This window comes from Thermobia domestica, chromosome 17, assembly GCF_964235325.1.
Source record: "Thermobia domestica chromosome 17, izTheDome1.hap1.1, whole genome shotgun sequence".
Lineage (NCBI taxonomy): Eukaryota > Metazoa > Arthropoda > Insecta > Zygentoma > Lepismatidae > Thermobia > Thermobia domestica.
Genome location: NC_137470.1, coordinates 70,053,267 through 70,071,444, shown reverse-complemented (window position 1 = coordinate 70,071,444; position 18,178 = coordinate 70,053,267). Strand labels below are relative to the sequence as shown.

Sequence of the window (18,178 nt, the reverse complement as noted above, 5' to 3'; positions counted from 1 at the left end):
TCGAGGTTTACTTTTTGCCTACTTTGGACCCACCTTTAAATTAGAGGATATTTGGGAATTGTGTTGGAAATATATCTGGGAATTATGACCTGCAGGGAATTCCTTGCGCACCCGTTACACATGGCTAAAATATAAATATTTGGATGGCGTATATATGACTTCCTTTACGCTGATATTGAGCACTACTGCACGGTTTCTCGAATTCGAAATAACGCGTGTAGAAAAGATTTTCCATGATTTTGGATGGCTCTAGCTCAAATTATACACTTTTCCCCACATGTCCATATGATCTTTTTTCTCTTATGTTGACATGGGGAATCATTTCTTACAATTTGTCGGTATAGTTTATTAACACCCTGTATATTTCCTTTAGTACATCCTGATTTTTATCATTGGTTGCAGAAGAAATCGATCAAGCATAAGCGGTTAAAAGGAAATAAGTTTCCTTAAACCTATTTAAATAATGCAATAAGGAAACAGTTCTGCTCGATAGCCTTCACCAAATTAATGATTTTGATGCAATATGACATAAAATTTCTTATCATATTATTTAGTCATGTCTATATATATATATGTATACGATTCCTTTTATATGTATTTTCTAATCTGTATTTGGCTTCTTTTGTTTGATTGATTTGCTGAAATTGAAGTGGATATTCGCAATGAATCATGAAGTCGATACATGAATCTGATAGATATCAGGTAATCAAATCTTCAGTGAGGAAAATTTTTGGAACTTCTCTTTCGAAAATTAAGTTTGCAGAGTGCCTACAATAAATTGTAATATTTCAATTAATTTAAAATAGAAATAATTTTATTTTAAATATGCGTATTTTTGCTTACAGAGAATAGATTTACTCCGATTTATGACTTTGGGTACGTAGCCATGAACTTTGGTTGGATTTACCCTGAAGACAGCGGAGAATATTTGTGCAGAGCAACCAACTTGTATGGCATGGATGAAACAAGAGCTATAATTAAGACAACAGGAAAACCAGGAATTATTTATGAGTCTCAACTACCAAAAGGCATGAAGAGCATTGAGATGATTCGTGAAATGGAGGCTGCATGGCAAATGTGAGTTACTTTGTAATATTCCTAATTATTTAATGCTTTACTTAGACGCCGTTTTCAGTTGCAGATATGAATTTACGCATGCATTCACATATGTGTTATTTTACTTCAAGTAAGGTAGCACATTTTGTAAGTACATTAGAAGCATCATGAACGTTATACTTTTGACGATACAGTATTGGGAGAAGGCTGTAATTGCAAATAGCAAAGGAAGAGTTGTCAGCATACGCTAATTGGTAAACAGAAAAGGTTACCAATTAGCAATAAGAAGTATTATTTAAATATAAGGATGTTTTATATTTTTTCTGCAATGTTTAAATTTTGCATGTCTTTTTTGACAAAATAATAAGAAAATTTTACTGAAGTAACATTAAATGAGACGGGAAAGAAGTAAGTTAAAGTCGGGAAAAGATAAATCAAAAAATAACGTGAGAATATTGGAAAGAGAAGACTATAAGAACAACTTTTTTGTAAACTAGACATATGGGTTTTCAGTTAAGGATTCAATTTAAATATTTTAAAGGTAACTACGCAAAGTACTGTGTGAAAGAGAAGGAAACTCTGGAAACATTACTAACAGGAAACACTATTTTTATTAGCCGTGGATAAGTAAAGATATTTGTTTTACTTATGTAGAAAGCAGGACATATACCCCATAGAAGTACAAAAATGAAGTAAATATAGGCACTAGGAAAGAAAAATCATATACTGTATCTGACATGATTTCAACAATATCTCTGTTTACTTTATATATTACATTTTTGAGATTTGATTAGCAAACGAAGCTAATAATTAAGTAAAGTTTAAAAATAGCGCAAAAAGTCATAAGCAGAAAACGTAAATCAATAGTACTTTCTGGTTTCTGTTAACATTGAGTCATATGAGAAAGGTACTGGAACATGAGTTGAGTTGTTGAGTTGATTTTGAGTTTAACGTCCCGTTCAGCAGCGAGGCTATATGAGACGTGGACCTACTGATTAACGTGGAATCCGAACCACGTGAGCTCTCGCCGGGAATTACTGGAACATGAGATAGCGACAGCACACAGATAGTCGGAATTAGAAGTGAAATATTTTGCAAACTTCATTACGTACTTCTGTCATGGCATTAATATACGTCTGGCTTTAGAGAGATGAAACTCGGTGTATGAAGTCTTCATGAAAAATAAGGGAACACATGTTTCAGCGGACCGTTTGTCTTAACTTTTGAACACCTGTAACGTCCTCGTAACTTTTGAACTAATAGAAAAAAAAAAAAAAAAACGCTGAAATTTTGCATCTTTCAAGTATCGGCACAGGGACATTGTTTAACATACCTTTTAATACCACAAAGTTAACAGTGTTGCCAGTTATATATATATTTTTTTTTTCAAATGGCACTACGTCAGGTTATTACGTATTTCAAATCTACATGTTAAACGAAACTTTCAATATATCATTTGTTATTGAATGTTATAAATTAAGAATGTTACAGTATCACAACCATCCAAAGTTTAGAGACCTTTATAATAGTAATAACGAAGTGAGTCAGGCGGGGCAATTCATATTCAGGGTACCGTAGTGTCGAATAGTATGATCGTGATATGATGGATTTAGAATGAATAGGAACGAAGTTACTTCATCTAATTGCATAGATAACTTTAAATAAACGTGAAGATCTTAATGTCGTTTATCGCAATTCAAACCGTTCTGGAGATATGATAAACACTGGTAAAGTTTACAACACTGGTCATAATCATGTAACTCTGAGAACTTGTAATTACACTCGTCAAGAACTCTTCTTGTTATGTTAAAACCGCGACGAAGGAAAACAACAACCGTTTTAGAATGTTCCCACAAATATGCCATTTTAAGCAATATATCAATTTTTACGTTTTTTTCATATCTTTGGATTGATTTGGGATATCAAATTACTTTAAAGAGCATTATGATCTTTAATGTCTATGGAAAAAAAAAAAACATCTACTTGATTGGATGTGATACTTATCCTTTTTGAAGTAAAAGAATTCTTTGAAAACGTCAAATTTTCAATTTCTGGTAAATTTGTTTCTACATGTTTGGAATATGTCATATAATGACCGTAGTATTCGCCACTCAGGTACTTTGTATGTGTGTTACCCTGTCGATGCTACTTGCGTTATTACTTTTGTAGAGCCCTTCAAAGTTTGGTTGTTTTTGATGGGTATGATACCGTAGCGTCCTTAGTTTGTAACAATGCAGAATAATATTGTAAGTTTTTATTTTATATGTTAATTTGAAATACGTATTAATCTGACGTAGTGCCATTTGAAAAAAATATGACTTTATATTGGATTGGCAACGCTGTTGACCTGGTAGTATTGCAGAGTTTGTCAAACAATATCCCCCTGTCAATATTTGCATGGTACGAAATTTCTGCATTTCGTATCAATTAGTTTAAAATTTACGAGGGCGAATCAAGATAAGTGCTACCGTATATATATATATATATATATATATATATATATATATATATATATATATATATATATATATATATATATGTGTGTGTGTGTGTGTGTGGTGGGTGGGTGGGTGTGGGTGTGTATGTGTGTGTGTGTGTCTGTTTATGTATGTGTTAAGTTAATTTTCCTGTAAATTCTTACAGAGTCCCCGAAGAAGCTGAGGAAGGGCAGAAACCAAAATCTCCACCAGTTTTCGTTACAAAGCCAGAACCGTACACTGTAGTTGAAGGTGAATGGGCAAGATTCTGTTGCCGGGTTATTGGCTATCCAAGGCCTAGAGTAATGTGGCTGGTTAATGGTCATACAGTACTGAATGTAAGTACAATTCTTTCCAGTGTTTCAGTGTTTCGTCTTTTTTGTAATTCCTTTCTATTAATCGTGTTATTATTCAATTCAAAATCTCTTGTCGTCGCGAATTCTGTCGAAGAATTTGAAGCTTATAATATATAAAACGATTATCATGCCTGTTGTTCTGTATGGTTGCGAAAAATGGTCGTTTCCCTGAGAGAAGAACTTAGACTGAAAGTATTTGAGAACAAGATCCTGAGACGAATATTCGGACCCAAGATGAACGGGAATGGGGAATGGCGAAAACTTCATAACGAGGAACTACATATTTTATACGGTTTACTAAACATTGTTCGGGTCATACCAGAATTAGGAATACAAAGTACAAACTGGATGCAGTTGGCTAAGGATAGAAATCAGTGGAGAGCTTTTCTGAATGCGGCATTGAGCCTTCGAGTTCCATAGGCCATAGAGTTATTTAGTTAGTTAGTGTCTGTTAATCATTTTATATAATGTTTGATAAGTTACGTCATATTAGCTTTTCTTCCAGAGTCACATAGTTTAAAGAAATATGGAGGGGTGTATATAAGATTTTATTACAATAAAAATTTCAAGTTTTGTCATTATATAGGAAAGAAAAATAGGTAGAGTTCAAAAAATGCAAATTTAATTTATATTCAGCCTATTTAATAATAAATATCTTTTATTGTTTTTCGTTGACTGTTCCAAGGAATACAGACTCCACTCTCATTGTTTGTTGTGCATTTCAGCGTTATAGATCCTTGTGTATTCGAAAACACAGCGGGAAAGCACACTTTTGTAAATTTATCTTCGAAAGCTTTCAAATAATAGGACAGAAATTTGTAACTATTCTCTATGAAAATATAGATACAATGAAACATAACTTATTAACAATCGAAATCTGACGTCTGAAGTGTATAATGCTAAAGTGGGAGTAGTTTCAATCTTTCAATTAGCAGTTTCTTAATACGTATTCGATTTCTCATAAAATTTATAATAGTATTGTACAAAGTGCATTATTTAATGAAATGCAAATTATCATTAGTTTGGATACTAACTCATATATATATACAGGGTGGTAGGTAACTCCACCGACAAACTTTGGGAGGCGATTCCTTATACAAAATGAAAGAAAAAAGTTCTAATAAACATGGGCCGAAAAACGTTTCCTTTCAGAGTTATGAACTACCGAAAATTCGAAATATCACATTTCAAAACATCCTGGCGTAGAAACTATAGAGCCTATCCCAAGTGGTTTAAGGAATTACACAGGAACTGGTATACGCTCAATCTAAATATCGATGTTTCAGAATTCGCCGGTACCAGCGAAACGAACGCACCACTAGTACTTAAAGGAATATTCGTATACTTCAACTTCCTTTTTACAGTTCCTTTCACCGATAAGGGAGGATGGTAAAACATGGATATTTAGGTAGAGAACATACTAGTTCCTGTGTAATTCCTTAAACCGCTTGGGATAGGTCCTATAGTTTCTAAGTTAGCGAGTTTTGAAAAATGATTTTTCGAATTTTCAATGGATCATAACTCTGAAAGGAGGAGTTTTTCGGCCCATGTTTATTAGAGCTTTTTTCTTTCATTTCGTATAAGGAATCGACTCCCAAGCTTTGTCGGTGAAGTTACCTACCACCCTGTATCCCTGTATATATATATATATATATATATATATATATATCGGGTGTTGCAAAATAAGTGTTACAACTCTTGGGAGGTGACTCCTGACACTGAGACAAGAAAAAAAGTTCTCTTGAACTTTCGGCTATCGGACATAGTTTCAGATCTACAAGGTGCCGAAAGCGTGGGAAAATGACTTTCGGACGCCAATAGTTCGGAAACTATCCAACGTAAAGAGGGCGGGTAAAAAATTCACTGAAGAAGTCATACCTGCTGTATTGAATTTTGGATGTTTCACAATCCTACCATGCACGCGCAAGGGATTCCCCAAAGGAACGTAGGGAGTCCCGAATAATCTGTCAAATGAAAATTGGTCTAAATGGATATGAATTGATAGGGTTTCTACCAGGTAACAATAATTCGTTATTATTAAGTCGATATCTGGAACAAATACAAAATGGCGAACACCTTCATGCCCGTTGTGTGTGGTTGCATAATCGCCAGGTACGGATGCTAGCCAACAGTGACGTTCTGAGTATTAAGTGTAACGAATGTGTACTCAAATGCTCTAGAAAGACATCTGGAGTGTTGGTAGAGCACAACAGATGAAGCAGGATGATTCACATGTGTGGAAACACGTAACGAAAAATGCCCAGAAATGCACTCATACTCAGTAAACGTGATTTCAAAGCGTCGGAAATGTAAGGAATAACATCAAAAACATGAAAGCCATTGCCAATTCACCAATAATATTTCATCAATCCGACCCAATATGATCTGCACGGTTGCATACCAATAAGCATGCAACAACTGAGGCAAAGTTGAAATTGTGCAAGGGGACTCACTAAGAAACTGGGTAAACTCAACGTAGCAGGGATTGTGGCGAATATGCGAAGGCCCACTGTCAGATTTGGAAATAAAATTTCTAGATTCAAAGTTTTGATGTTATTTAGGAGATCCCATGGTGAAAGCGTTTTCTCACCAAAATTGGACGAATATATCAATTTCAGGCTATGCAGTTCATCAGAAATATCATCTCCTAAATCTTTTGGGTATCGCTGGGCTAGTGCAGCTGCTTGTTTTTGGATCTGGTCACCTGTCATTTCTTTGCAAGACCACAGTACACAAAAATTGTTACACAAAGAGCGCACTGATTGGAAGCGAACTGAGTAATTCTTTATCCCCAGGGCTCTGGCCCCTCCTGCCCTCCCCTCTCGCCGGCCCTGGCTATTCCTTACATTTCCGACGCTTTGAAATCACGTTTACTGAGTATGAGTGCATTTCTGGGCATTTTTCGTTACGTGTTTCCACACATGTGAATCACCCTGCTTCATCTGTTGTGCTCTACCAACACTCCAGATGTCTTTCTAGAGCATTTGAGTACACATTCGTTACACTTAATACTCAGAACGTCACTGTTGGCTAGCATCCGTACCTGGCGATTATGCAACCACACACAACGGGCATGAAGGTGTCCGCCATTTTGTATTTGTTCCAGATATCGACTTAATACAAACGAATTATTGTTACCTGGTAGAAACCCTATCAATTCATATCCATTTAGACCAATTTTCATTTGACAGATTATTCGGGACTCCCTACGTTCCTTTGGGGAATCCCTTGCGCGTGCATGGTAGGATTGTGAAACATCCAAAATTCAATACAGCAGGTATGACTTCTTCAGTGAATTTTTTACCCGCCCTCTTTACGTTGGATAGTTTCCGAACTATTGGCGTCCGAAAGTCATTTTCCCACGCTTTCGGCACCTTGTAGATCTGAAACTATGTCCGATAGCCGAAAGTTCAAGAGAACTTTTTTTCTTGTCTCAGTGTCAGGAGTCACCTCCCAAGAGTTGTAACACTTATTTTGCAACACCCGATATATATATATATATATATATATATATATATATATATATATATATATATATAAAACTTAATAACGTGCTTATGTGCTTATTTTCTTTAAAAAGTATTAGTCTAGTTTGAATTTAGTTGTATTTTACTTCTTATCTTTATTGCAAAGAGAATTAATATTGCTCTGTTTTCTGAGCTTATCAACTCGTATAATCTACTGAAACTAATAGCACGTCTCTGAGAAGATCCTAAAGTACAGTCGAATTGTTATTAGTGAAATTATTGTTGTTTACATACGCTTAATTCTATAAATATAAATACAATTTAAGTTCGTATATACTACGATTATAAGACAAGAATGATATATTCTTTTTTTCAACGGTTATATCTTTCTTAAATTGTGTATCAAGTAGTGCATTATATTTCTATGAATGAATTTGGGTGTAAATAAAAACTGTATAGTCTATCTTTTTCACTTGTTAATTTTCCTAGAACTAATGAAAGATATTAGTTTCTAGTTATCTAATATTTATGAAAGATATTGGATGTTAGAAAGATTGATCATTAATTTTTAAAATGGTGCATACTATAATATCGTGCGATTAAATTTCATTGTGACGCGTTTATCATAATAGTTGAACTTTCGCCATAAGGATATAAACAATGAGAATGGAAATTTTCGCAATATTTGTTTCGATATTTCTTAGTTGTTTTCTCCATTCTCCTTTGAAAACTTCCTGGTTATCATATTAATTCCAATTCTTTCATGATACGAATGTTTATTTTGAAAAACAAAATTTAATCATTGAAGGTGATATGATCATGGTACCAAAGCCAATTCGATTATTTACTATTCTTGTTCTTTGTTCCAGGGAACTCGTTACAAACTCACATACGATGGAATGTGGCATCTTGATATTCCCAAGACACGTCAATACGACAATGGAAAAGTTGAAGTAATTGCTAGAAACTCCGTAGGTGAAGCTTACGCTTCCACTGAGCTGACCGTAAAACCTAGGCAAGACGATTACAGAGCTGTGCTGAAGAATTCGCCACGCCGTAAGTCACTCAGCTTAAAGAAAACAACCTTAGGTTTTCTATCGTTACTCCTACTCTTAACTAATTTTAATAATAATTCTTTATTTCAGCTGTTAAATTATTAACGAAATATACTTTTCAGGCAGTTCCAGAGGGAGAGCAATTTAATTATGCTAATGAATAAATTTTAATTTATTGCCTTATGATTTAAGACTGAAACATAAACAATGTCAATCACTGACACAACTACCAACTTAAACAAACCGGACATAAACAATCCTTTACCTAATCACGCTTATAACAGGCATCAAAATAAACTACATGTTCACTGACACATTGATAAAAGTATTGATGCATTCCATTAAAGATGCATACACTAATGAGAAAAATAAATGTGATGAAAACCAGTACTATTACATCAATAAAATATGAGATTAACCAGTTGATTAACAAAAGGAGGGAACTGATCTTTATAACTTGGTCTATGAATCCAAATTCACAAATACTTTGTAAATTTGAAAAGTGTTGTGGTATATGTTAATTTTATAAGTTCATTCAAAGACTCTTTTTTAGGATTACTGTGTATGTCCCTCGGTTTGAATATAGAGTATATTTTCATTTCATACTTCGACGTTTTGTGTGTCCTCTTTAGGCAAACGAAGTATGTATCCTTATTAGAAATCGAACCCATAACTACAATGAGCAAAGCCGAGGATAATCCTCTGTCTGTTTTGTATAATTCTCCTACTATAGTTATATTTGTAAGGTACTATTCTAAGTACAGTTTTCATAATTTCTTCCTCCAAGGTACAGATATTATTATTAAATACCTGTAATGTATATACCTTTTCTGTGAAATCTACATGTATTTTTCTCGCGAATGTGAGATTTTCACGATTTTTTGGTTAACTATGTTTCTGTTCATAAATCCATATAATCCGTACTAATGCAATATAAAATTAAATAGTCCATAATTACTGTTGAATATTCCTACACCTTCTTACATCTTTCTTTTAGTAGTATGAAAATTATCTGAAGCTTTTTGCACTTCAGTTTATGTGTAATAATGCAAAGAAAGCTGTTCTCATTAAAAGTGAAATGAAGTTTAATAGACCGTAGTATTTTATACTTTAGTACGGTAATACTTTATTATTTATTTCTGCAAAATTAAACAATCAAAGTGTTGGGATTAATGTGCCAACTACACATCACCTTATTGAACGTGCTCCATCTGAACACCCAGGGCCGTTCGTGTACTGAAAAAGCCCAAGTTCATATTTATTTTGTCAGTATGTATTATATTGTTTTACTGGTTTCACTATCTTAATTGAATGTATGTACATGAATTTCGCCATTAGACTAAAGAGCAAAATTATCAGCCGTTAAATCCAAGTCTTAATTTACGTTACTACCCGAATATATTGGAACGTGAATCCACTTAAAGCATATTTTACTAGATCATCCTTACTTTGTTTGCCTCTTAAAGACTAAAATTTGTTCTTAAAACAAAAACACACAGAAAGGGAACTAAATGCTAATGAACAAATAACGGCACACAGAACGTTCATTGTATACGTGAATCAAATCCTACGAAGAATTTTGATTTATTCGATTGAAAATAGAATAAAACATAAATTTCTCTGTATACTCCTGTAGTTATAGTTCTGATTTCCTTCACATATACTTACAATATGACCATCAACATCAGATCCCACATTTCAAACGGTGCTCCACTAAAAGCGGTTTTGATCCTTTTGCGGTATTACGCAAAAACATTGCACCTTGATACAAAAGTGGTGATTGGTACAGGTAACATAGCCCAAGTTATAGAGATTTTGTCTCCAATCTATTGTTTTACTACCATAACGTTTCAAATTTGCAGTAATTATAAAAAGACAATATGCGATCTTTTTGTTTTGGTTTTAATGGAGTGCATTACACTACTAACATATGACACTGCTTGTACAATAACACTGCAACATATGTATTTTGACTTTACCAACCTGCTTTTCTAATGACGGCAGTTTTATCGTGCTTTTTATCTGCGGAGCAGCGTCTAACACATCAGTTCATGACTTCTTTTTTCTCTTCATGCTTCTGATCAGGAATAATCAGGTATGTTTTTCATAACTTTTTTTTATTTGGTTTGGGTGGTATATATGTCTTCCCGCTTGCATTGGTTCTCCTCTTCTTCCCTTTAGCGCTTTATTTGTTATAATTGTGCTCAAAATGGAAACTCTTTCCTAAACAGTAAAATTTGATGGTTTTAATTTTGATTAATAAATATTATTAATAAAAAGATTAAGAATTTGTTCATTTTATAGTTGTTTCGTTCTTTCCACTCTTCCTTTTCTTTATCTGTATTTATTGTTAGACATTGTAATTCAGATAATCAGATATACACAATTCGCTGAAAGTTATTAAAACTAAACATCATTCCTTAAGAGACTTCATCACGGAGAAATTAAAATACCGCTAATTTTACAGTAATTATGCGATATTTTCAAATAGATGAAAGATAATCGAAAAGTGGAACAAGAGTTTGCTACGCAATATTATTTTACATGAGATACCGGTATCACGACCACTTATCTGCTTTCGATTTCCAGCCATTTAGAAAATCGGCATTTATTTTCGCGTTTCTAACTGGCTGCAAACGGAAAACTACTAGGTGACTTGTGATAACGGTACCTCATACAAAGTAATATTGTCTAGCGCACTCTTGTTCCACATTTCGATTATCTTTTATCTACTTGAAAATATCACTTAATAACTGTAAAATTAGCGGTATTTTAATCTCGCAGTGATTACGCCTCTTAATTTTAAAAGTATTAATTGTAGTATGAATTTCAAAAAAGTTCATGGGCTTAATCTTGTTTATGGACTAAAACTTCATGTGAAGTTATTTTGTGTTAGATCGAACGAAGAAGTAGTTCGATTTTTCAATAGACATTTCTACTGTTATTAAATATTGTACGTTTATTTGCTAATACGAGTTCTTTTGTACTATTGCTAAGCTGAAACAATTAAGTACAACCAGTATTGTAGGAAAATAAATAAAAAAAATAATTATTCCAACTGCTTGTGAAAATTTTTTTGAACAGTATCAATAGGAAGTCAAGATAATTGTATTCAAAATACTTGTATTCTCCAATAAGCTCATTTTTTCCCATTTCGAGCACAAAAAAATCAATTTACTTTTATTATTTTCACTTTTGCATGTTTCTTTTGGACTTATTTGCTTTCAATTATTTCAATGAAGAGACAAATGTATCGTTGTTAGGATGGGATAAATTTCAACAGTATTCGTGTAATAGATTAAAATTCGTTCACAGATTTTTCTTTCTTTTTTTCTTTTTCTTTTTTTTATTGTAATAAAGAGCTTTCTTGTTTCATGATGGGTATAAATTTTTGTACCTCTGGTTTGCTATTTCTTCCTGTAGTCTTCAAATAAATTATTAGATGTGGTACTCTAATCACCTTCAAATGTATCATATTTTCTTCTATTTGAATATCATGTTAATCTTCGTTTTTGTATATATTGTACTAAGAACAAGTAGTTAAGTTTGTTTTTCTTTCAAATTGATCATTTCTAAATTCAGTAACATTGAATCCTATATTTTTCAATATTATCTTAACTTCAGACTTCTCAATGCGATAATGTAGGTAATTGAATTTTAGTTATTCCGTTGTAATGGAATGGAACTACTATTTCGTGTTATATTACGAGAAAATAGAAATACAAAGTGTTTACATTAGCTTTGTTTTTAGATCAAAGGATCGAATATATTTCAATCAGAAATTTTCTTGTAGACCTTACGTCTGGAGAATTTATATAGTGTAGCCAAACCCAAACTATCACTTAACTGAGTATAATGTGCTTATTCCGTAAACAAACAAATAAATAAATAAATCTCGATTTAGGGGCCGTTCAAAAATTTTGTAGCTTCTGATCCTAAAACTTCAATATATTTTGTGAAAAAATGTGCTTATTTCGTAAAAAATACGAAAACTCGATTTAGGGGCCGTTCAAAAATTTTGTGGTTCTTGATCCAAAACTAATTATTGGCCAAGATCGCAATCTTTTGATCAATTTTTTGGATCATTCCTAAAATTCTTGTTTTCTTTTTTCTTTGTTTCTTTTTTTAACATCCTTGAATTCTTTAACTTATACTTTAGATATATACTATTCTTTCTGTATATTGCAAATATGACATCTCAAATTATTTCTGGGAATTCTCGTGTTTTCCAAAACTTCTATACATAGTGTACTTTCTAGTCGTTTCTCACATTTCGTATTGTGTTGTTAAATATAATTTTCGATGAGCTGTTGGTAAATATTGGTGTTTGTTGTTTATTGGTCTTTTTTGTACCAAACTTATTTCTCTTCTATTTCTAGCTTGTGAATATATTTTGCTACTTCAAAGTCAATGTCGTAACAAGCTAACCTAGGAAAGAATTCTGCAAACTTCTTTCGAACTACGTAATTAACGATGGAACATTTTATTAACCCTTCATAACCACTGTGCATTAATACCTATAAACCCATTTCTGAAAAATTGTGTAAAATTTTTACCTTGGTGTCGTTGTTTTTATTGTAATTTATTTGCTAAGACTAATAATAAAAATCCACAAGCTAATGAATCCATTTAGAACTAAAAGTTGTACTAACATAATAAAAGAAATAAATTATAATCATAAATCTAACAATTAAAATAAAGAGAATGAAAGAAAACATATTGATCCCTCTGCACTGTAGATATCTATCGACTTTGTGTAAGCGTGTCCATTGAATATTTGTTCCAAAACCAGTTATTGTTGTGCTAGTTCGAGATGGAGTGTAAGCATTATTGAATTGTGTGCATTGTTTTGTGCATTGTCTTTTGTGATATTGTTGTTAATAGTATTAAATATTCAATACAGTATGACTTGGATGTAGTTCCAAAACGTCTTTACTTTCCACACTTTTAAATGAGTAATTTTGCTCTGACCGTCCATATTGTCAATGGCAATGATCTTGAGTACCAGTTACATTTTCGTTGAGTATTCTGGATACTCAAGTGACAGAGAACATTTAAGACGGTCTGTTGTTATAATTCCGTATATAAGAATGGTTCTGCTACTGGCAATAAAGTGACTCATTTATCATGGCAATAATCTTAGAAATTTTGTCTCAATTTTCTACTTTTTATTTTACGGTATCCACTTAAGGTTTTGTTGCAATCTTTAGTCAGGTTTAGCTTTACAGTTTTAAAATTGTCTCATTAACGTCGGTATGCTTTGTTCTAAGGCGAAAAGCAATTGTGTTGCTGACGCTCTTTTATACTGCTTTTTATTTAGATCCTCTTCATGGCCAAGTGCATAACGTGCATGCTTTCTTTGCACGTTGTTCCGTGCGCAATTCTTCGTGAATTTGTTGTCTCGGATACAAAACTATAGAATGTTTCAGATTGCACTTTAAGCTGTAGATTTCTTTCTCATATACAATCGGTGCTGAAACGAAACGTTAAACTTAAATTAATCATTATCACTAAAGTATTCACTTTTTACTTTAGATAAGTACTTTAGTAATAATGAAACATGTATTCCATACGTTTTATCAATCAATATAATTCAATCAGTTCTATTATTCACTCATTCGAATGAGTTGTTATATAAATGTTAATTAATATTAGTTTTTCGTAACTTCTTTTGTAATTTTTGACACATAGAGTAACTAGTAAAAGTGAATTAACTGTCTCCTGTGAAATAAATAGATAGAGTTAGCATCCGTCCTGAAATATGCTTCAGAGTAATGGAGTTTTCTTGATATTTAACTCATTAAAATTAATTCTACTCAGTAAATGAAAGTCACTGTGTTTATTTGAATGGGATTAATGGACAAAACTGAGTGTAGGCTTATGATATACGACCTGAATATTTCGCGTTTCGTGAACGATATTAGTTTATAACGTTTCCGGAGCATTAATATTTTAGAAGAAAAAGATATGAAATATACAGTGGGTTGAAATGTGTACGCTATATAGAATGGTTGTATGTTGTTATAATTTCCTGACTACAGGCAGGGAGTATTTAATATGTTTCCCTAGTAAAGAATTGATATCGTTCTAATAAAAATTTGCACTGGAAGTATGGAAAAGTGGAAATTCTTGGAGTAATCGAAATATTTACGATAGAATGATTTTCTGAAATAGATACAGGTTTAATAAATGAAACACTTTGCCTATTTATGAAGCTAAAAGTGTTCAAGAACGGCATGATTTTATGTTTTTTAGACTCTCGAATTATGGTATGCACAAGTATCAGAATTCTTATAGAACGGCTAGATCCGTCTGTCTATCTGTCAACGGATATTAGAGCAAAACAGTAAGATATCGAGAAGCGATTTTTCGGAATCGTCTCAGCATCCTAACAATAGGTCCTGTTTACTCCATTCTCTCTCTATTCTAACCGAAAGTGGTAGATATTAATTATTTCCCGTTTCAATGTTGACCTCCATCGAGTGAAAACGGTAACAGCAAAAAGCGATATTTTAGAATCAATTCAACGTCCAAAGAATAGGTTCCATTTTCTGCACTAACCCTCTATTCAAACCGGACGTGATAGAAATCAACAATTTCCAGTTTTAACTTTGATCATTATTGGCTATAGGGCAAAAACGGTGGTAGATAACGAGAAACAGTTCTCTGTAACCAATTAAGTCTAAAGAATATGTTCTATCTCTGACTTTATTTCTAGTGCAACAGAAAGTTGTGAAAATCTACGACCACTTTTGATTTGAACAAGTATATTTATATAGCAAAAACGGTAAAAGATATTAAAAATTGGCTTTCTGAGAAGGCTTTAATGTCTCAAGATTAAGTTTCATCTTTGACCTCACTTACGTATTACAACTGGAAGTCATAGAACTACTGCGACTAGTTTCAATATTGAGTTCTCGTAGTTTGGAAATCTACCCTAGCTTCACAACGTGAGGCTAGATTCACTTATTCAAATGCATGTTAGTACTAGAACTTCGAGGATATTATGAAAGTGAGGAAAGTGTCTTTTTCTTTCACGTTACAAATATTCGTGTATTCGCTCAATGTTTGTATAAACTTCGTGTCAAATAAATTATAACAATTCGTATGGATTCGTTAGTATAAATAATATGTCTGAACAAGAACTAAGTGGAGAACCCACAATAATCGGTAAACTAAACAGCCATATATCAGAAATTCGAGAGGATTTTTTTTTTTTTTCGGAATATGACATATTACTTTGTAAGAAAGGGATTTTGTGCGAACAAATCCTATTTAAATTGAGTAGAGTGAGAATGCCACAAACTACAACTTATTTGCTACATTTCCAGAATTTCACGCAACACATGGATTAAAAACGTGCTCAAGAGTTCTTATATTCTATCAAAAGGTAGAAATTTTGAGATTTGAAACAACGTATCAAATTAATTGTATATTTCACACATCCAAGTCTTCTGTATCTTTTTCCGGCATCAGTTCAAGCTTTGCTTTCTTTCATGACCCGTTATGGTAATACTTCCTTCTATTTTAGCATGGTACGACTACGAATTAACTCATTATCAAAAAGAAAGGCAAGAAACTGAACTTGAGAAAATATTTGAAGAGCGTGTCTCTTCTAATCTTTCTGTGCTCCATACTGCTGAAATGGGTGAACACTTGCAGAAGAAAGTAATCAAAGAGCCAGAAACAGAGTGGCAACAGAACGTTAAGAGAAAGAAGAGTGAAGACTACTACAGTAAGCTGAAAGAGGTAAGTTGACGTCTTGCAGTCAACAAGATTATTGAGTAAGCTTCTAGTGCTATGACAAGCTAAAGTAAGTTAAATTGCATTCAAGACAGTTATAATAAATGTAGATTTCAAGGGGAAGAAAGTCTTAATTTGATTGGTTTAAATACGGAATTTTTAAATGTTTTATTTTACAATAAAATTAAGATTAAGTGTCTTTGTTTATTAGTAATAACGATTTGCAGCACATATATACTTACTTATTTATTTTATTTTTATTTATTTAGTCTCTAACCTTATAGACTCGTGAACGGTCAAAGATAGGCAAATCATGATCCCAGATTTAGGTAATCCAGAATTCAGAAAAGGATATGGCTTTTTTATTTCAGTGTCATCCTGAACTTTACATATAGGAGAGTGGTTAAAGATAAGCAATTCTAAGTTCGAATGCAGATAGTTCTAGTTTCGGACGGGTACTTTTCGAGATCCAAAGTATAATAAATTGTGTTTTGAAAAGTGATATATATAGGGTGAACCTGGACCTGAAAGTTGTACACAAACTCCAGGAGGTAATTTGTGACATCAACAGAAAAGTTCTCTTGCATGTTGCCGAATTCTGCGTCGTGTACGAGTGAGAGGTGTGCCAACTTGGAATCGATAGTCTAATCCTGACAATTGGGACGGAACAGAAAGATGTGCACAAACTATTTATGTCTGAACAACTGCCTAATGTACTATTTTGCTGATGTTCATAGCCACATTTAACTAGTTTTGATGTCACGAATCACTTTCTGCAGTTTGTGCATATCTTTCTGTTCCGTTCCAATTGTCAGGATTCAATTGTCGATTCCAAGTTGGCACCCCTGTTACTCGTACACGACGCGGAATTCGACAATATGCAAGAGGACTTCCGTCTTTATTTGATGTCTCGAATTACCTCTCGGAGTTTGTGCAGATCTTTCAGGTTTATCCTGTATATAGTTTAAACGATAAATAAAAATATTAATGCGCTCGCGATCTATAGAACAATCTCTTGAAATTTATGATGTCAGTACCAATACTGTCGAATCGACATAGTTTTTTGTCCTTATGTATAATCTTCTATAAACAAATTATTATTTATAGGGAGTAAATGAATTCCCCTCGTTGTAAACATAACTTTCCTGAATAAAGTTTACTCAAAATGAGCAAATGTAGAAATAAGTCTCTTCGCTAGTGGTACAAGCACAAATGAAGCAACAACTACAATCACACGGGTATTATTAATAATAATAATTGTAATTTAGTATGCTAGATATCTTAAAAGACTATAAAAATATTTTGAGGAAATATGACTTCATTTTGCCTGAACAGGCAAACGTTTGTAAATAATCTTCTAAAACGTTAATGAAAATTTATCAATTAAAAACTGTTTATTTTTAATTTAATACGTTATTTTTTTCAATGAAATATTTTTTATTTGATAATCATTAAATACATCTCTTAACGATTGAATAACTAGTCGTTACTTTTTCCCTCAAATTCATAAGTTATGATGTGGATAGTCTGCTACAGAATGTTTTACAGCTTCACATAACCCAAGTGTATATTCTGACGTTGTCTGCAAGTCAATGTCAAGGATTTGTCAATCTTCAAAGAAGGAAACCTTAAATGGATTATAAAGAATGTTTATAGGTGGCGTGCTGCGAACTTTTCCAGAGCAATGGTTTTTGATAATCATATACTAGGCCTATTTTTCTCTCATATTCGGTACAAAATGAGGGTTATGGTACTTTTAACTTTTTTTTTTAAATGTTCTCTCCATTTCTTTTGCATTGAAGTGGTTACCTACCTTTGACTTTTTTACTTTCTCCAACTTCAATCGTTTACATCTGTTAAAAATCAGGACGTGGTAAACTGTTTTCTTTTAGTACAAAAGAATTGCCACCATTGCCGTATTAAAAATGCCATTGAAGATGCAAAAATGAAATTTTTAAATTTTACGTCCCACGGTTATACCGGTTAGGCTAAAGGAGACGGTGATAATGAGAAATAAATGAAAT

At 32.8% G+C, this 18,178-nt stretch overlaps 1 protein-coding gene across 6 annotated transcripts in view; it reads left to right on the top strand.

Moving 5' to 3' along the window:
• Nucleotides 1–18,178, top strand: part of sls (sallimus) — a 346,510-nt gene that overhangs the window by 301,574 nt on the left and 26,758 nt on the right. For all 6 annotated transcript variants that reach the window (XM_081744934.1, XM_081744932.1, XM_081744931.1 and 3 more), the window contains 4 exons: nucleotides 846–1,077; nucleotides 3,700–3,871; nucleotides 8,226–8,412; nucleotides 15,943–16,160. In XM_081744934.1, the coding sequence (XP_081601060.1) occupies nucleotides 846–1,077; nucleotides 3,700–3,871; nucleotides 8,226–8,412; nucleotides 15,943–16,160 (809 nt within the window). The remainder of the gene's footprint in view (nucleotides 1–845; nucleotides 1,078–3,699; nucleotides 3,872–8,225; nucleotides 8,413–15,942; nucleotides 16,161–18,178) is intronic.